Source organism: Bombus terrestris, chromosome 16 (assembly GCF_910591885.1).
Source record: "Bombus terrestris chromosome 16, iyBomTerr1.2, whole genome shotgun sequence".
NCBI classification, from domain to species: Eukaryota; Metazoa; Arthropoda; class Insecta; order Hymenoptera; family Apidae; genus Bombus; species Bombus terrestris.
Genome location: NC_063284.1, coordinates 5,539,267 through 5,559,316, shown reverse-complemented (window position 1 = coordinate 5,559,316; position 20,050 = coordinate 5,539,267). Strand labels below are relative to the sequence as shown.

The window sequence follows — 20,050 nt, the reverse complement described above, 5'->3', positions numbered from 1 at the left end:
TTAGTAGATGAGATAAATTTCTATTTAGGTTCCATTTCCTTAGTTATGTTCATAAAGATATAAAAATTCATAAAAATTCATAGTCTACATATGTATGTATACATATATACTTTATAAAAAGGATGTATCTTATAATGAAGGTAAATATATTCCGAATCGATGAAATTTTTAAGCATCGGCAATAAAAACAACTAAAAACGTAACGAATGAAAAAGTGAGAAAAATAAGTAAGAGTAGGGGTCAGTATAGTGACTAGTACACAGAAATGCATTGCTATTGAAAAAGATCTCTTTTTCTAAAAATTAAAAAGCATATATTCTGCGGAATCAGAAGGGGGTAGAGAGAGGATGAAGGATAGAGGAGGGAAGGAGGGGTAAAAAGAAATAAATGCAACACGGTAGACTCGGGCAGACCATTGGTATACATTCAGCTATAGCGCGTTATATGTAACGGTGGGCGAATGGGGGAGATGAGGAAAAAGAAAGAGAGGGGAAGAAACGAACTCTCTGTGAAGGGCGGGAGGGGAAAGCGAGGGGGAGAAAGATCGCGACGCGATAGTGGGAGGGGGGGAAGAATGAGGAGAACTGACGAATCGCGTGAAAGAAGAAGCGTAGACCAGTAGGTGCACATCGGTGCACGTACGAGTGTGACGGCACGCCGAAACTGAAACGCCGAGAGCCACGAACGTTTAATGTCGCATTTCCGTACTGTTTTTCTACGGTGAGCATCTTAGTCAGTGAGTGACTATTAATAATAATCTTGGGTATTTCCTCGAACGTATAGTTTGTCGAGGTACTAAAGAATGGCATCCGATGAGGAGGTGGACGAGAGTTACGCGGGTAAGTGCGACGAGGGCACACTTGATCACGAATACTACCGGAAAGTTGTATCCTCGAGAGCACGCAGGACGCGCGCTTTTCGTACGATGGCTGCCATGTCAATTGATCCTTCTATGGTTTTTCACGCGCTGTCGCGTGTTGCGCGTTTCAACGTGATTTCTCCAGTGTTTTTGTCTAACTTGATGGCAGATTAAATTGTCCAGAGAAAACAATTAACCTTTCAATTCGACAGGTCTTACATTGTTTTGTAAAGGAACAACTAACCTTCGAATTGTCAATAATCTCACGAACATGTAACGATATTCTGTTTAACGGTTTAATGTATCATACATATTCGTGTTGTATTTGTAACCGTCATGCAAATGTAACGAAATAATCATCCGAGTATAGGTTATTGTTTACATTCGATAGTTAAAGAGAAATCACATGGTTCTCTGACTTTTACTTATTTTAGATATTATTACAGTTACAGGTACATTAGTACCAAATTGTTGCCACGATTTCAACAAATTTTCTACAGTAATTACATTTTAAATCATACTATGATTTGATGCATCAATTTCGACAGCTAAATGATTTCTAACGCTTGAGTGAGATTTTTGCTTAAATCAATCACAAATTAAAAACTTGTCAAATATTGAATGTTGCACGGTGTTTTCGCAATATTTCATGACCCTTACATAATTAACGCTACATTATTTGATTTTTCATTGTACAATTAATCCTATGTACGCATTTGAATTTGTTCTAACCGTTGTTTTTTCAATACGAAAAAGTCAAAAGGGTCACGCTGTTTTCTCATGCAAAGAAGTTTCAGTACAATCTTAATCTACTTCAACTGCGGAGTAATAAGATAATTTCATTCATCGTGTGTTTTTCAACGATCTGGAGGATTCCTATTTAAAATCCAATTTCTTTACAGAAAAAGTAAAAAACAATGTAAAGTGATAATTCTAATTTTCAACGAAATCTTTGAGTAATTTCGTAATGCTAGCTTCGGTTTTCCGACCATCTGGTACGGTTGTGTGCGTATTCATTATACACACGCACACTATTAATCGTAATATATAAGCGACCGGTGCGAGCTTCTCGAGGATATCGTCTTCCGGGACTTACTAAAAATTGCAGCGGTATATCGTGATCACAGGTTCGATCATGGATTTTTTAGAATAATCAGTGAACGAACGAGATCAGAATCCGCGGCAATATTATGAATATAAAATATAGGCTTCTCTCTCTCTCTCTCTCTCTCTCTCTCTCTCTCTCTCTCTCCAATGTTGTGAGCCCTTTCGAAGAAAATGGCGGACGCATACTCTCTTACAAAGCATTCATCGAACGTGGATTAGTCGAAAATAATTTATACATTTCGACTGTCCAATCTTAATAGCTTACTCAATTTTCAAACGAGACTTATGCATGCGCGCAAACTCGCTTTTGTACAGAGAGCTTGTATTTATGCTGGTTTTATCATTTTGATCGCTTCGGAGGAATAAAAAATCGGTTTGTTATAAAACGTTACTATCGATTTGGCAATTATCAGTCCGCCGCCGTTTTGCTAGTCGAACGTCCCGTCCAATAACATTTGTTCCAATTATATGTTGCTCTCTCTTTCTTTTTCTGACTCAAGTATTTTGTATTACGATTTTTTAAGAAATATATTTTCTAAAGTGAATTGAAGCCGCGTATTACTCGGGTTTCTGGAAAAACGAATGGCAAAACATTTGTCGGTGCCATGTCGTCGCGGTACTGTGATGGAAAATAGTTCTTTCGACGGTTCGATTCGAAATATTTACATATATTTAATATATAGGATTAATTTGAATCCGTGGGATTATATGAAGTCATTCTTTTTAAAAGAATTGATAAATATATGTTTATACACTATTGCAGACAAATTGTAAAGTATTGATTTACATGAAATATTAATTTTGTTGGAAAAATATATGTATACATTGACTATTCTTGAACCTACATTGTAATGAATACAGATATTGATTTTATGTAAGTCAGAGGTAGCCAGTGAAAATGTAGCTTAGTATATCAATCATACATGAAAATCATTATATTAGAAATACTATAGAACATTATTTATTTCGAAAAATTATCTATTTCGTGTTATAAATGACTTTATATATTTATTGATAATTGTATCTTAATGTCCTAATTAGTCCTTTTATTTTTTCTTAAAATAATTTCTTTATTTTTTAATGTAATGAACTTTTAGGAGAGGACGATATAGATGAAACTGGAGGTCAAGTTTCAAATATTAACCAACAAGTGGATGGTTCATCCGATGCAGAAGAATCTCAAAGACTAGTTAGTATATTATATACACATTAAACATTGATTAAATTATAAACATTGTTTGAAACATTTTTTTTATGCAGGAAGAAGATGATGATTATGAACCAGAGGAAAGAAAGAAGAAGAAAGGAAAAAAACGAAAAGCTCGTAGTGAAGATAAGAAAGGGAAGAAAAAGAAGAAAAAGAAAAAATCCGATTCTGGAGATGTAATTACTTTTATTTTATTTCCTAAAACATAGTTAATTTACTGATAAAAATAACTTAAATGTTCATATTTTCTTTATGCAGGAAAGTGATTTTGGAGGAGGCGGTGAAACTGGTGATGTAGCTGGTGATGATAGTGACTATGCTGGAAATAGAAAAAGTAGAAAATCTTCTTCCAGGAAATCATCTAGTCACAATGCACCTGCTCCTCCTAGCCAGGAACCCACAACAGGAATGCCTACGATTGAGGAAGTCTGTAACACATTTGGATTAACTGATGTACAAATTGAATACACTGATGCAGATTTCCAGAATTTAACTACCTATAAATTATTTCAACAACATGTCAGACCACTACTAGCAAAAGAGAATCCAAAAGTAAATTTTTTGTAAAAGCAATGAGCTCAAGCGATTATTTTTTCGATATTTTATTTACTTCTGATATTTTATGTTATGCTTATTTTTAGGTTCCAATGTCGAAACTTATGATGTTAGTGGCTGCCAAATGGCGTGATTTTTCTGAGTTAAATCCTCACACACAGCCAGATGCGGATGTATCTTCTGCAAATGTAGATGAAGATAGTAGAAATGCAAGGGCAAATCGTAGTGGTGCGGTCCAGGAAGGCGAAGATGAAGAAGACGATGACGAAGATAGTGATAGAAAACGGAAATCACGAGGATCGAGAGCGAAGAAGGGAAAGAAAGCTTCTAAAGTACCAACACTGAAGATCAAACTTGGAAAACGTAAACGAGGGAGCTCCGATGAGGAAGCAGAGGGTAGTGGTGTTGGTACTGACAGAGATTCAGACATGGAATTCGAGCAAATGTTGGCAGATGCGGAGGAACCTACTGGTGTGGATGGAACGAACAAAGGAAACACAGAAGAAAGTGGGGTTGAACCACCAGCAGAACCACCTGTTCGCAGGAAGGCAAAGACCAAAATCGGAAATAAGACTAAGAAGAAGAAAAAGACAAAAACCACGTCAAAGTTTCCAGATGGGGAAGAAGGTCTTCAGGTATAATTAGATTGCTTTTGACTAATACCGGTTATATTTTCTATGTCAATGAAACTTTTGAATTTTTTATGATATTTATATCTTTTTATGCAGACTGATCATCAAGATTATTGTGAAGTATGTCAACAAGGTGGAGAAATTATTCTATGCGACACATGTCCTAGAGCTTATCACTTGGTGTGTCTAGAGCCTGAATTAGAAGAAACTCCGGAAGGAAAATGGAGTTGTCCTCATTGTGAAGGAGAAGGTATTGCAGGTACCTTCCTTGTAACCCCAAACCTTCCATCCTCCCCAACACGCTGATGTGTATTCAACTATCAAAACGAATCGTGGATTATTAATTCTATTTTCAGGTGCAGCTGAAGACGATGATGAGCATATGGAATTTTGTAGAATATGTAAAGATGGTGGTGAATTGCTATGCTGTGATAGCTGTACTAGCGCATACCATACACATTGTTTGAATCCACCACTTTCAGAAATTCCTGATGGCGACTGGAAGTGTCCCAGATGTTCTTGTCCACCTATACGTGGAAAAGGTACTGTATGATTAAGACAAAGAATTATGCATCACATACTCATAACTAATATTTAATCTTTTATGTGATAGTTGCAAAGATCTTAACATGGAGGTGGAAGGAATGCCCAGAAACACCTTCAGAGGAGCCATCAACAAGTAAAGCTGCTCCTAAGCAACGTAGAATACGCGAATTCTTCGTGAAATGGGCAGATATGTCTTATTGGCATTGCGACTGGATCACAGAATTACAGCTTGATGTTTTCCATCCTCTCATGTTTAGGTATGGCACTTATTGAAAGATAGTATGCTTAATCCTTTTTTTATGATTGTTTTAAATTTTACTGTGATCTTTAGAAATTATTCACGAAAATATGATATGGACGAACCACCGAAGTTGGAGGAACCATTAGACGAAAGCGATTCCCGAGTAAAACGTTTAAAAGAACAGGACGTTGCAACTAATAGGGATGAATACAATTTAGAGGAGCGATTCTATCGTTACGGAGTTCGGCCAGAGTGGCTTGTAGTGCATCGAGTAATTAATCATAGGCTTTCAAGAGATGGTAGAGCGACGTATCTCGTTAAATGGAGGGAATTAGGATACGATCAGGCAACTTGGGAGGATGAGCATGAAGATATTCCTGGGTTAAAGCAAGCTATCGAATATTACTTGGATCTCAGAGCTGCAAACTGTTGTGATGGTAGTTCGTCCCGCAAGGGCAAGAAGGGTGAGAAGAGTCGGTTAATTTATTTTTTCTTTTTACAATCACCATTATGAGCTGTGAAATGGACACATACATTATATTCAGGTAAAGGCAAGAAATCGAAGACTCGTGAACTCATCGATGACGAAGAAAGAACGCCTAAGAGGTATACTCCTCCACCTGACAAACCTACCACAGATCTAAAGAAAAAGTATGAACGACAGCCAGAATATCTGGATCAGACTGGAATGCAGTTACATCCTTATCAGCTGGAAGTATATATCTTATCTTCATTACAGTATTTATTTCTTAATGATTTTTTTTATAATTTCGTAATTTTGTAGGGTTTGAATTGGTTAAGATATTCATGGGGCCAAGGTATAGACACTATTTTAGCGGACGAGATGGGTCTAGGAAAAACCATTCAAACTATCACCTTTCTGTATTCATTATACAAAGAAGGTCACTGCAAGGGACCGTTCCTTGTATCTGTTCCTCTATCAACTATCATTAACTGGGAACGTGAATTTGAAACCTGGGCACCTGATTTTTATTGTGTTACTTACGTTGGTACGTACGTATATATGAACTTAATTAATGGAAATGTGTTTATTGATTTTTTCATTGCTAATTAATATTTTATATTAATATATTTATATATTTCAGGTGACAAGGACAGTCGTATAGTGATTCGTGAGAATGAATTGTCTTTCGAAGAGGGTGCTGTTCGTGGTGGCCGAGCATCGAAGATCCGATCGAATCAAATTAAGTTCAATGTACTTCTTACCAGTTATGAGCTGATCTCAATTGATTCTGCGTGCTTAGGATCGATAGATTGGGCTGTATTAGTAGTAGACGAAGCGCATAGACTCAAATCTAACCAGTCGAAATTTTTTAGACTATTAGCGTCCTATAATATCGCGTATAAATTATTGTTAACTGGAACTCCTTTGCAAAATAACTTGGAGGAATTGTTCCATCTTTTGAATTTCCTCTGTCGTGATAAATTCAATGACTTAGCTGCGTTCCAAAATGAATTCGCTGATATTTCGAAAGAAGAACAAGTGAAGAAGTTGCATGAACTACTCGGACCACATATGTTGAGGAGATTAAAGGCTGATGTATTAAAGGTATGTATTATGTACTATGTTGGTATGTAGGTATTATGTAGGATGTATTATATACTTTTTTTCACAAATTCAATATGTAAGTTATACTAATCATTTTTATTCATAGAATATGCCGAGTAAATCAGAATTCATTGTCCGTGTCGAATTATCGCCTATGCAAAAGAAATATTATAAATATATATTGACGAGGAACTTCGAGGCGCTGAATCCCAAGGGGGGAGGTCAACAAGTGTCGCTATTGAATATCATGATGGATCTTAAAAAGTGCTGCAACCATCCTTACTTATTTCCAGCCGCATCTCAAGAAGCACCAACCGCACCAAACGGAAGTTACGAAACGTCTGCATTAATCAAAGCAGCAGGAAAATTGGTTCTATTGAGTAAAATGTTAAAGAAATTAAGAGATGATGGACATAGAGTCTTGATCTTTTCTCAAATGACGAAAATGTTGGACATTCTCGAAGATTATTTAGAAGGAGAGGGTTATAAGTATGAAAGAATAGACGGTAACATTACTGGTGCTCAACGACAGGAAGCCATTGACAGATTTAATGCACCTGGTGAGCAGATAGTTTTATTGTATCTTTAATGAATCATCAACGGAAAATTAATCAATTTTTTTACCAGGCGCGCAACAGTTTGTTTTTCTACTTTCTACTCGGGCTGGTGGTTTGGGTATAAACTTGGCTACTGCCGACACTGTGATCATTTACGATTCCGACTGGAATCCACACAACGACATTCAGGCCTTTAGTAGAGCACATAGAATTGGCCAAGCTAATAAAGTCATGATCTATAGATTTGTAACTCGCAACTCTGTCGAAGAACGAGTTACACAAGTGGCGAAGCGTAAAATGATGTTAACACATTTAGTTGTGAGACCTGGAATGGGTGGTAAAGGCGCCAATTTCAGTAAACAAGAACTTGACGACATTTTACGATTCGGTAATGTCGTTGAAATAAAGATTATAAAATAGAATTTAAAATTATGGAATTTGTCTATAATTTCAATTCGTATTAGGAACTGAGGAATTATTCAAAGAGGAGGAAGGCAAAGAGGATGAAGCCATTCATTATGATGACAAAGCTGTGGCTGAATTGTTAGACAGAAGCAAGGAAGGTATCGAACAGAAAGAAAACTGGGCCAACGAGTATCTAAGTTCGTTTAAAGTAGCATCGTACGTAACAAAGGAAGGTGAAACGGAAGAAGAAGCGGACACGGAGATTATTAAACAGGAAGCTGAGAACACAGATCCAGCTTATTGGATCAAATTATTGAGACATCATTATGAACAACAACAGGAAGACATTGCCAGAACACTTGGAAAAGGTATGTATAATTTATTTCTTTGCCTGTAAATACTCTTTTCCACCTCTCTCTGGTCATTACAAAGTAATAATTATTTTCAGGTAAACGAATACGTAAGCAAGTGAACTATAATGATGGAGGAGTAACTGGAGACCAAAGTACAAGGGATGATCAACCATGGCAGGAGAATCTTTCTGATTACAATAGTGATTTTAGTGCTCCTAGCGATGACGATAAAGAAGACGATGACTTTGACGAAAAGGGTGATGGTGATCTGTTATCTCGCAGAAGCAGACGAAGATTAGAGAGAAGAGACGAAAAGGATCGACCTCTCCCTCCATTGCTTGCCAGAGTTAATGGAAACATTGAAGTAGGTTTACATAATTTTTCTTATATTTAAAAATTAATGAAAGATATATACTATAATATGGTTTTTTAAATCCAGGTACTAGGCTTCAATGCCAGACAAAGGAAAGCATTCCTGAACGCGATTATGCGTTACGGTATGCCACCGCAGGACGCGTTTAACTCTCAGTGGTTAGTTACTCGCTCGAAATGTATTCCGCAATCAGTAAATTTAAAGTACTGTTAAAGTATATTGTCGCATTTCAGGTTGGTACGAGACCTGAGAGGCAAGTCGGAGAAGAATTTCAAGGCCTACGTTTCCCTTTTCATGCGACATTTATGTGAACCTGGTGCGGATAATGCCGAAACATTTGCCGATGGTGTCCCGAGAGAAGGTCTTAGCAGGCAGCACGTTTTAACAAGAATTGGTGTAATGTCTTTAATAAGGAAAAAGGTAAAACATTCTTCAGTTGATTTTTTATTTTCTTCTTTTCCTTTCTTCTAATAATTTTTGTTTTATGTAATAGGTGCAAGAATTCGAACACATAAACGGATATTACTCGATGCCAGAAATGATTCGCAAACCGGTAGAACCTGTGAAAGTAGATGGTGGTGGAGAAGGAGCGACTGGAACTAGCAGTACCAGTGCAACACCAGCTACTTCTAATGCACCTAGCCCGAGTCCTGCTGCAACTCCAACGCCAACTACTATCCCTGGAAGTACGAATACTGACTCCAACAAGTCAAATTTAGACACGTCTGAAGTAAAAGAATGTAAAGAAGTCCCTAAGGATAAAGAAGTTAGTATAGTCTATCGTAAAAACTTAAATAATTCCAAATGAGTTTGTAGTAAAGGAAGAATTATTTTACAGAGTGTTGATGCAAAGGATGTGGAGGAATCAAAAGAATCTAAAGAAGAGGAGGAGAATAATACGGAAAAAGATAAAGACAAGGAGGACATCAAGAAAGAAGAGAAGGATGCAGAGGGAGAAACACAGGATAAGGAAAAGGATAAGACAGATGCTACAGATGAAAAATTTGTGGCGAAACACGATGAAAAAGTGGACAACTCTGAAAGCAAAACAAAACAAGATTCCGAGGAAGATGTAGTTATCGTTAAAGACGATGAAGAAGAAACAGAAAAGCGAGAGGTACTTGCTAGTTTGATGTTAAATCAGTGTAATTTATTTGAAACAATTAATAAGATTTCTAATATTACATTGTAGGAGAAAGATAATAAAGATAAGGACATAAAGGATTGTGATTCAGAAACGATGAAGCCCAAGCGCAAGTTCATGTTCAACATAGCTGATGGTGGTTTCACTGAATTACACACATTATGGTTAAATGAAGAGAAAGCTGCAGTACCTGGCCGTGAATACGAAATCTGGCATAGAAGACATGATTATTGGTTACTGGCCGGCATTGTTACACATGGCTATGGTCGTTGGCAGGATATCCAAAATGATATTAGGTAACAAATAAACAATAATAGGAAAATATATGCTTATTATAAACGTGTTATTTTAATATTATTTTGCAGGTTTGCAATAATAAATGAACCATTTAAGATGGACGTAGGCAAGGGTAACTTTTTAGAAATAAAAAACAAATTCCTAGCTCGACGTTTCAAACTGTTGGAACAGGCATTAGTGATAGAAGAGCAATTGAGAAGAGCCGCGTACCTGAACTTAACGCAGGATCCTAATCACCCTGCGATGAGCCTGAATGCAAGATTTGCCGAAGTCGAGTGCCTTGCAGAATCACATCAACATCTTAGTAAAGAAAGCCTTGCCGGAAATAAACCAGCAAATGCTGTGTTACATAAAGTAAATATATTTCTGTGGATAGAAAATAATCGTCTTCTTTCAGTAATTCCCCTTTATACATTGTTTCACTACAGGTACTAAATCAATTGGAAGAACTGTTGTCTGACATGAAATCTGACGTGAGTCGTTTACCAGCAACATTAGCTCGCATTCCACCTGTTGCTCAAAGACTTCAAATGTCAGAGAGGTCGATATTAAGTCGATTGGCAGCAACCGCACCAGGTGGTAGCAGTTCTCAGTCGGGTCAAGCAGCGCTGTTAGCGCAACAGTTTCCAGCCGGTTTCTCCGGCGGACAACTGCCGGCTACATTCGCTGGTGCGGCTAATTTTGGAAATTTTAGACCACAATACTCAGTACCAGGTCAACCACCACAGGGATTCACAGGTTCGCAATAACTTTCAGATTGCTAAAATCTAGATATCGGATTTCTAGATATAATGATTGTTACAAAAATAATTTATATTGCAGCTTGAATAGTAAATGGTTGATAAACAGTGGCTCAATCGAGAATTTGTAATAGCGCAAGTCATCACTACCTTTCGACGAGGTCCATGCGCGCTGTATTATTTTTCGTAAATTACAATTTCTAGCTGAATTTTATTAAAAGAGGAGATGCTCTATAACTTGACGAAGTAACGAAGACAAACACACACACACATACACATAGACGTAATACGTTACATCTAAATTACATTATTGCTGTATTTATTATATGTACATTCGGCGTTTAGCATCAAGATTATCATGTTTTTGTATTTATACATATACGGTCCTTGTAGAAAGCGGCATAAATTATTTTCTTAAGCTAATTAAGAGCATGATTTATATTTCTTCATCGACCGGCGTGTGTATCGTATCGTAACGATAAGTACGTTTTACTTAATAGAAACAAAAATAACAACTTATTTAAGAAACCAATATAGGTTTACATAAATTTATGCAGTTTAAACATAAGGTACGCTAATTAATTCGAGCGATTAATCGTTCGGCATAATTTATTCACAACTTCTTTTTGCATCAATATTTTCCTAATGGATGCCGGAAAGACTTAATTAGTTGGAAGCCTATCCCCGCCCGATATGTGTATTTGTGAATTCAGGGATTTCAGTTAGGATTGCATACTGAATACACAGAGTATCGTCATATAAGAGTACCGTAAATATGACGAACAATGGCAATCATCTTAGTTAAGACTGACATTCACGTGATGTATTCAGATTTCATTTCTTACACGATTTTACATGCTATTGTAATGCATGGGTTTGCATACTGAATAAGCAAGATTCTTTACACGTGCATGCTTTAATCGTCAATTTTTCAGTTCAAATTTTTTAAAGAAACAGATATATCGTATTGTGTAAGTACCACGTTGCAGAGAACAGAGGCACGAAGTCTGTTTGATACTTAAATATTATAATATACACGGTGATACAACTCTACGTAATAAATACGTAATTCGACTCTGTAGGAATCGCCAGTTTTATTAAAATGTCACGCCTGTGACTATAAAAATATGATTTAGATTTGAATTTGATAATACCGTGATTGTTTCATAAATATACTTTGTACATACTTGTCGAGTTACAGTCTACTGCACTACATATACTAAAATACATATACGCGTACATATTAATAGCACTTGCGTATAAGGTCAGAAAGCACGTCACATCCCATGCATTATATTAGTAAAAAAAAAAGAGGAAGAATAAGGAACAACTATAAATATAATTATGAAACACAAATACATTAAAAAATCTTGAGTAAACATATTGTTCAATTTTTTCTATCCCAAGTTTGAGATATGTTAAAGCATTTTAATTTCTGAGTAATTGATCTGCCAAATTACTGCGTTGGCATATAAGATTTTAAGGGTAATTTAGGATTTAGCTAAGAAATTCTGAACGAGACTATGAAGATGAATGAAAGGAAAACGAGCGAGAGGAATGAACGAGTATAAAGTGAATTAAAGATATAAGCCGAATCACGGAATATCGTTTGTTGTATGTATTAATTCTGCTGGAATAAATTAATAATTAGAAACCACATTACTACTTGATGTATCTTTTTGTAGGTTCTTAAATTTTTAAACATATTAAAAGTTATAATAAAAAGTTTTATTAATTAGCATATAGACAATAAATAAAGGTTACAAAACGCTGTAAAGTTCATAAATACAATAGAACGATTAATCATAATTATATATTTCAAATTTTATAATTGTTTTGTTCATAATTTATATATGTTGAAAATGAAACATAATTTTATGCATAAGTTCAAAAATGCAATGATATGGTGAACAATAGTAATAAAAAACTAACATATGAAGCTTTTCTAACGCATATAATAAGGCAATAATTTTGGTAAAAAGGTTCAAAGCATATTTTTAACCAGACGTGTCTTTATTCTGTCTTTGTTGGATCATTTCCCTAATGTTGTTTTCACATTCTTTTAAGTTCTGTTGTAAATACGTTTTATTATTTTCTAAAGTCTTCACTTTCTCATCAGCATTTTTCATTCGTTTCTCGAGACCGGCCTTTATGCTATCTATGTCATCCAAAAGGAACATCCTGCCGACTGATTCGTACGTCTTTGTGTTCTCAGGATAAGAGGTTATCTCTTTCATTGTCAACTCGGCAAATTGTTTAGATCGTTTCAATTTGTCAATTTGCAAATCTGCTAATTTCAATTTTTGCGTGGTATCAATCATTTTCTCGTGCAATTGCGAGAACGCTTTCCTTAACTCCTCATCCGGTTCCCTTGCCATTTCTCTGCAATAATTTCGATATTTATAGGTTAGAAAATGGAGTTGAATTACAGTTACTAGATAAATTATTTCAGATGATAATTCATTGTCAAGCAAACTAAAATATTTAATAGTTTAATCGAATATAATTAATTTTTCGTTTTTTAGCATTATTTATTTATATTTTCGAGCAAGTTAAAATATGTGATAGAAAACAAAATACCTTGTCGGTTCCACCTAGCGGGTTGATAAAAAACCTTCAAAAATCGTATTGGATTTAATATGCATACATAGAATACACACATACATATTTGGATCTGTTCAGTCGTAATGCCATATAAATATATCAAAAATTGTATTTTTATTTCCTGTAAATTATCGTTTACTTTACATTCTTAAATCTTTAATAAAAGAGAAATAGTTGTTTGAAATATAAAAGGTTATTTAATACACATTATATAAAAAAATAAATAAAATATCTAAAGTATAATGTTTCCTGTAATACTTGGTAGGTAAAATAATGTTCTATCGAGATTTTATCTTTTTAATTATGTTCCCAAAAATATGAATGTGAATAAAAATCAATAGTCTAATTATGATTATTTAATTTATTTCTACATCTAATAATTTATGTTATAACAACATTGATGTTGATATGATTAATAATATTTCAGTAAAAAAACTACTTTCAATAAAATAAATTTTGTAGAATATGTTGTAGTTATAGTAAGTTTTATAGTATGATCATGTTTTTTCAATAGTTATAAAAATACTTTTTTTTTGAAGATATTCTTTTTATCAAAGGAAAGATTACAGAGATATTTCAACATATATAGTTACATAGCTATATAGCATTTTTACAGAAATTCTTTTGTAGTATTATATTCTTCTGTTAGTATATTATATATGTACAGCATGTATTTAAGTTTATGACATTATATCTATTGAAATTCATAAAATGAAACTTCATATTCAATAATCAAACTTCATAATCAAACTTGAAATTCATAAAATTCATGAAATGAAAATTCTTCTTATATGAAAATAATGATCAAAATCTTTATAGATCATGATATAGCACAGTTTTATCGCTCGCTTTCGAATTACCAATAGGCGGCTGCTTTCGGACAACTCCGTGTGGCGCCGCCAATATTCGGCGATGTTGGAATGATTCTGATTGGTTCATTACTTGTTATCGCGAGGTCGGTATAAAAAGCTCACGAATTTGAAAAAATCCATTCATACTATTGCTTTTTCTACATATATTAACGTTGATTCATTACTACATATAGTCGTTAATTACTTATTACTCCACGACACACTATTATGGTGGTTAAAACTACTAGGCAAAAACTACTAACAATCAGCTGATGCATTGAAAAAATGTTGTCACTACTATTCTAAATCTATTGTGCGCATATTTTTTATCTATATACATATGTACATTGTATAACTTGAAGTGAAAAATAAAAAGTTCCTTTTCCTTATTCTTTTTATTTATTAAATAAAACAATTGATTTAATAAAGTGCCTATAATTGAATTTTCTAAGTTGTTTTTGAAATTAAATAAATGTATCATCGATACAAAATATTGCCAATAAGACTGTGACTTGATATTTTTAGATTAACATTTGCAATTCATTCTACATTATTGCAAAATCATTTTGGATTGTAGAAAGTATAAATTGAATTTTGGATAATTCTATATTTCAGCGATTACTTTTAGTTTTAAATTGTAGATCAAGTTATTCCTGTAAAGGGTATTACAAAAAAGGAAATATAAATTGCTAATGTGTACTTTATATAGGAAACGAAAGATTTAACAAAAAAGAAGATTGTAAATATTATATTTACATAATATTATAAATAAGAATATATATAAGAATACAATAAGAAAAGATTATACATATTTTAAGAAATTTGATATAAGTATATAAGAAGTATAATAGAAATAGATGAAGGTGGAATTAGATAACTAGATAGCTGGAAACATATTGCTCAGTCACGTATGGTAATGCGGTTTTGGAGGCACCTTTTCATAAAGGTTCTCCAATGTAAAGTTAATGTACAACCTGACACAACGATAATGCCAACAAGATCGATACAAGGTCCTCCTGAAAAAAAACTGAAACTGAATCAAAGCTCGATTAATTCGATACAAAATTCCAACATCCCTACCGAACATAACCTCAATATGGTCATTGACAAAATGCAAACAGAAAATCAAACACAGGAAACCTTCGTTTGCGTTTCAAAACAACCACGAGAGAAAGTTACATATTTAGAAACGCCTGTTAAGTCGGAGAATGACAAGAAAGAGTACAGGTAAAAAAAAATAGTAGTGAAAATAGATGGTACATATGTTGATTATTTGTTTTACTTTTCTTGAATGTTATAGAGTGATCAAATTGGAAAATGGCTTGACTGCTTTGCTAATTGCTGACCTACACTCCTTTTGTACCCAAGATGATGAATGCACCGATAAAGGTAAAGAAAACAAATATATGTGTATTCAAAAGAAAACTTTATTTATGTTAGCACTTTCCTTTCACTAATTTGTTTTTATGTTATTATTTCAATTCATTAATTTATAAAAGTATAAATATTTGGAACTTATCAGAGGATGCAATAAATATTGAAAATAAAAAAGGAGATGAAAATGAAGAGACTGAAAGTGAAGAGGATGAGGAAGAAGAAAGTGGAGAAGAGAGTGATACAGAGGATAATGAATCAGACGATGACAAAGATGCTGATTCATGTGCTTGTACCAAACCAGTAAAAGGAGAAGAAAAAATGGTATCTTTTATTTCGATACACCATATGATGCTTAATCAATTTAAAAAAAATATGAATTATTAATATTCTTAGTGTGCTGCTACGCATATTTCTTACACAGGCAGCATGTGGATTAACTGTAGGTGTAGGAAGCTTCAGTGATCCACCAGAAATTCCAGGTCTGGCACATTTTTTGGAGCATATGATTTTCATGGGATCAGAGAAATATACTGAGGTATCCATTTCGAAAAAGAATCTTATATCTCCTGAAGTTTTATTTAATTTCCATGTATATTAACAGGAAAACGATTTTGATATGTTTATTAAAAAAAGAGGTGGATCAGACAATGCCTCCACTGATTGTGAATCAACAACATTCTATTTTGAAATACAAGAAGAGCATCTTTTAGCTGCTCTTGATCGTTTTGCTCAATTTTTTATTAAACCTTTAATGAGGAAGGATGCTATAACGAGAGAACGTGAATCCATAGAAAGCGGTATATCTTGAAAATGTGAAACATAATGAAATTTATTTAATTTAGTTAGTATAATAAGATTAAATAAACCATATAGAGTTTCAGATGGCCTTACCCTCTGACTATTGTAGACAAGAACAATTATTTAGTAGCTTTGCGCAGCCAAATCATCCAGCTACAAAGTTTTGTTGGGGTAATTTAATTACATTACGAGATAATGTAACTGATGAAAAACTTTATGAGGAGTTGCATAAGTTCAGGGAGCGTCACTACAGTGCTCACAGAATGAAACTTGCCATACAAGTTAGTCTTTTATTTTACTAAATCGAAATTCGTTCTCAGAAGAAATGATATTAACTTACAAAATTGATTTGCAGGCCAGACTTCCACTGGATCTGCTAGAACACTATGTAATACTATGCTTTGCAAATGTACCAAGTAATGGCTTATCACCTGATGACTTTACTCCCTTTAAGGGTACAGATTCGTTTAATACACCAAGTTTTAGAAAAATTTATAAAATGAAACCTATAAAAGATGTTTGCCAAGTATGTCTTCATAATTTTAGAAGTGATAACTAGACTGCGAATTTTTATGAGTTTATGGAAAATTTGAACGTGTAAAAATATACACAATGCATATAATATGCAAAAACATATGAAATGTCCAAAATAGTATTTATGATTAATATTTAGTAGATAAAGCAAACTATTTAAATTCCTTTTTGTTTAGTTACATTCATACAAATACAAAAATGCATAAAAATTCGCAGTCTTAGTAATGGCGATTATATTTTATTTTGTTTATAGGTAGAGTTGACATGGTGCATGCCACCTCTTCACGATATGTATAAAAGCAAGCCGCATCACTATATTTCCTGGATCGTGGGATACGAAGGAAAAGGTTCTTTGATTAGTTACTTAAGGGAAAAGATGTGGTGTCTTGGGATTTTCAGCGGAAATGCAGAAAGGGGCTTCGAACACAATTCGATGTACGGGTTGTTTAGTTTGTCTTTGATGTTGACGGAGCAAGGACATAAACACCTACCGGAAGTATTAAACGCCACATTCTCATTCATCAATTTAATGCGAAAAGAAGGCCCACAAAAACGAATTTATGATGAGATCCGCCAAATTAAGGAAATGAATTTTAGGTGCATTAAAGTGATCAATGATTGTTAATATAATAATTAGAATGACTAATAGATAAGGTTTCCTTATAGATTTACAGATGAATTTCCGCCAGTAGAATATGTGGAAGATTTGTGCGAAAATATGCATTATTATCCTCCTCGTGATTATATTACTGGCAGCGAATTGTATTTTGAATATAATGCAGAAGCTATACAAACTTGTTTAAATTATTTAACACCTAATGATGTGAACATCATAATACTTGATAAAAAATTCAATGATGAAGAATTCGATAAAGTGGAACCTTGGTTCAAAACTAAATATACAAATATGGAGATTCCTCAAGAATGGATAGAGTGCTGGAAGACTATGGAGCCTTTGCCTGAATTTCATTTACCATTACCCAATATGTATATCACGGATGATTTCAGTTTAATCTCGATACCACCTGGTGTACCAAAGTACCCCACAAAAATCTATTCAGATGAGATAACAGAAGTTTGGTACCGACCTGATCCGAAGTTCGGCTTGCCTGAATGTTATATGTATTTTTGTATCATATCACCAATGGCTGTTTGTTCACTGAAAGGGTAAATATTAGGAATCTTTATGAAAGAAGCATGAATTTTATACAGAAATAATTACAATTTTAGCGTAGCTATAATGGATCTATTTGTTGCTATATTGAAGCAACTGTTAGTGGAAACATTGTATCCAGCCACGATTGCTGAATTAAACTATGCTATTTACACGAACGAAAAGGGTATTATGCTTAAAATGAATGGATTCAATCAGAAGTTACCAGTAAGGATACTTATAATTAGACTGTGGATTTGTATACAAATTCATATTTTTATGAATACAATACAATGAATACAAAAGAGTAGGACCTAGGCAGAAATTTGATTTACCTATTAAATATTATAAAGAATACTACACTTTGGATATTTTATCTGTTCTTTAATATTATGTGAATTCTATGCATTTTTGTATCTTTAAATTACTGATAATTGCATAAAATTTTACAGTCTACTTATAATAATTTTTTCCGAATAATTGCTATTTTGATTTAGTATTTTTTTATTTTTATTTGTAGCTTTTGTTAATGACTATTGCGAAGTGTATAGCTGATATTCCGACATTAATAACTAAAGAATTCTTCGAAGTGATGAAGGAGGAACAAACTAAGGAATATTATAATAACTTAGTAAAACCCAAAAGCTTAGTTCGGTAGGTAATGATTCTCACAAAGCCACAAACAATAAATTTAAGATGTTCTACATTTTTTTCATAATTGTTTCAGAGATGTAAGATTATCAATTCTAATGCTCGTCTATTGGACAGCCGCGGACAAGCATGCTGCCATTCAGAATGTGGAATTTTCTGAATTTCAAAATTTTGTTCAACACTTTACCGATCATATTTACATTCAATCTTTGGTACAAGGAAACATGACAAAAGAAGATGTGATAAAAAACATTCAAGAATGTGTAAAGGCACTGAAATGTGGATCATTGTTGCCTAATACTATGCCACATGTGAGGGTGACGCAAATACCAATTGGTTCACATTATTGTAAAGTAAAGAACTTCAATAGCATCGATATAAATTCTGTTGTAATGAATTACTATCAATCCGATGTCTCATCTATTAGATTGTTAGTTATTATCGAACTACTAATTGTAAGTATAAGTTTAAATTATATTACTTTAAATTTATTGTACAATAAGTAGTAAATATTTCTATTAATTTTAACTTAGACGATTATGGAAGAGCCTGTTTTTAATCAACTTAGAACACTGGAGCAACTTGGTTACAATGTCTTCTGTCTATTAAGGGATACCTTTGGTATCCTCGGTTATACTGTCACAGTGTACACTCAGGCAGATAAATACAGCACCGAATACGTGGATAATAGGATAGAAGCATTTTTAGGGATGTTTAATAATATTTTGAAAGAGATGTCGGAAAAGGAGTTAGACAGCGTTAAGGAAACAATGATAAAATTAAAATGGTGTGCGGATATACATTTGAAAGAAGAGGTTAATAGGAACTGGTCAGAAATTGAAAGTGGCGATTACATGTTTGATAGAATAGAAAAGGAATTGAGTGTGATCGAATGTATCAAGATTGATGAGTTGAGGGAATGGATGAAGTCTCACACATTTAATGGGAGCAATTTCAGAAAATTAAGCGTGCATGTAGTGGGAACTGCTAAATCATCTGATACAGAGAATAACGAAGGTGTTGAAACATCAGCAAATGCAGCCAATTGTAAGTGCAGTGATTTTGTATTGTACTATATATTATACTATTAAATGAAAACGTTATCGATTTTTTTTCAGCCGATTCGGCTAAAAGAGACACAAAAGTAGAGAAATATGGGAAGGTAAAGTATTCATTGAATTATGTTCCTACCACAGAAGAGACTGACAAATCTTTGGTGCACATCACTGATATTGAGAAGTACAAAAACCAGCTGTACATATATCCTGTAAATCATACCACTTTATGATACTAAATAAAACTAATAAAATTTATAGTCATATTTAACAAAATTTTGAAATCAGAATAAAGATGCGACAAATAATGATGATGCATTGTTAATCATTCGTTCCATTTCGATTAATTAATCTGGTACTTAAGAAATTATCAAATAATATTTTTAATAATTCTTATTACAATTTACGTTTTTATAAGATAACAGAGTATTAATTTGGGGA

The 20,050-nt window shown here is 33.7% G+C and overlaps 3 protein-coding genes across 14 annotated transcripts; 2 read left to right on the top strand and 1 right to left on the bottom strand.

The window, feature by feature from the left end:
- Positions 1-598: 598 nt before the first annotated feature.
- Positions 599-12,245, top strand: LOC100650421 (chromodomain-helicase-DNA-binding protein Mi-2 homolog). Of its 10 annotated transcripts, none has more exons than XM_048413261.1 (24): positions 599-839; positions 3,064-3,155; positions 3,227-3,349; positions 3,432-3,725; positions 3,815-4,363; positions 4,457-4,619; positions 4,717-4,902; positions 4,974-5,163; positions 5,238-5,611; positions 5,693-5,862; positions 5,932-6,157; positions 6,254-6,717; positions 6,824-7,277; positions 7,345-7,662; positions 7,739-8,047; positions 8,128-8,396; positions 8,472-8,563; positions 8,621-8,825; positions 8,899-9,171; positions 9,244-9,522; positions 9,598-9,845; positions 9,915-10,200; positions 10,275-10,584; positions 10,669-12,245. In XM_048413261.1, the coding sequence occupies exons 1-24, from the start codon at positions 803-805 to the stop codon at positions 10,671-10,673; spliced, it is 5,916 nt and encodes a 1,971-aa protein (XP_048269218.1). In that variant the 5' UTR covers positions 599-802; the 3' UTR covers positions 10,674-12,245. The 10 variants fall into 10 exon arrangements, with proteins under 10 accessions (XP_048269218.1, XP_048269219.1, XP_048269214.1 ...); XM_048413262.1 differs by having other exon boundaries at positions 600-839; positions 4,457-4,610; positions 8,639-8,825; XM_048413257.1 differs by lacking the exon at positions 599-839 and adding an exon at positions 2,385-2,612 and having other exon boundaries at positions 4,457-4,610; positions 4,723-4,902; positions 5,238-5,620.
- Positions 12,246-12,292: 47 nt separating this feature from the next.
- On the bottom strand, positions 12,293-13,301 carry LOC100650223 (prefoldin subunit 1). The gene is made up of 2 exons (XM_003401645.4): positions 13,167-13,301; positions 12,293-12,968 (listed from the first exon to the last, which is right to left on the bottom strand). Exon 2 carries the CDS (start codon positions 12,962-12,964, stop codon positions 12,584-12,586), a length of 381 nt encoding a protein of 126 aa, XP_003401693.1. The 5' UTR covers positions 12,965-12,968; positions 13,167-13,301; the 3' UTR covers positions 12,293-12,583.
- Positions 13,302-14,872: 1,571 nt separating this feature from the next.
- Positions 14,873-19,918, top strand: LOC100649976 (nardilysin). Of its 3 annotated transcripts, XM_003401643.4 has the most exons (14): positions 14,873-15,268; positions 15,342-15,430; positions 15,564-15,739; positions 15,840-15,953; positions 16,020-16,215; positions 16,292-16,497; positions 16,572-16,742; positions 17,004-17,347; positions 17,417-17,917; positions 17,981-18,131; positions 18,424-18,557; positions 18,631-19,009; positions 19,088-19,601; positions 19,673-19,918. In XM_003401643.4, the coding sequence occupies exons 1-14, from the start codon at positions 14,952-14,954 to the stop codon at positions 19,840-19,842; spliced, it is 3,462 nt and encodes a 1,153-aa protein (XP_003401691.1). In that variant the 5' UTR covers positions 14,873-14,951; the 3' UTR covers positions 19,843-19,918. The 3 variants fall into 3 exon arrangements, with proteins under 3 accessions (XP_003401691.1, XP_048269386.1, XP_048269388.1); XM_048413429.1 differs by lacking the exon at positions 14,873-15,268 and having other exon boundaries at positions 15,541-15,739; XM_048413431.1 differs by lacking the exon at positions 14,873-15,268 and having other exon boundaries at positions 15,541-15,739; positions 15,812-15,953.
- Positions 19,919-20,050: the final 132 nt, after the last annotated feature.

What these genes read in the sequence shown, in the direction of transcription:
- LOC100650421 (XM_048413254.1), top strand. Translation starts at nt 2,549, where the DNA reads ATGGCAAAACATTTGTCGGTGCCATGTCGTCGCGGTACTGTGATGGAA. An exon ending in TACATCCTTATCAGCTGGAA is followed by an intron (nt 5,863 to 5,931) that starts GTATATATCTTA and finishes GTAATTTTGTAG; the next exon opens with GGTTTGAATTGGTTAAGATA. An exon ending in TGCCAGAACACTTGGAAAAG is followed by an intron (nt 8,048 to 8,127) that starts GTATGTATAATT and finishes AATTATTTTCAG; the next exon opens with GTAAACGAATACGTAAGCAA.
- LOC100650223 (XM_003401645.4), bottom strand. Translation starts at nt 12,964, where the DNA reads ATGGCAAGGGAACCGGATGAGGAGTTAAGGAAAGCGTTCTCGCAATTG.
- LOC100649976 (XM_003401643.4), top strand. Translation starts at nt 14,952, where the DNA reads ATGGTAATGCGGTTTTGGAGGCACCTTTTCATAAAGGTTCTCCAATGT. An exon ending in TGATGAATGCACCGATAAAG is followed by an intron (nt 15,431 to 15,563) that starts GTAAAGAAAACA and finishes GGAACTTATCAG; the next exon opens with AGGATGCAATAAATATTGAA. An exon ending in TAAAAGGAGAAGAAAAAATG is followed by an intron (nt 15,740 to 15,839) that starts GTATCTTTTATT and finishes TTTCTTACACAG; the next exon opens with GCAGCATGTGGATTAACTGT.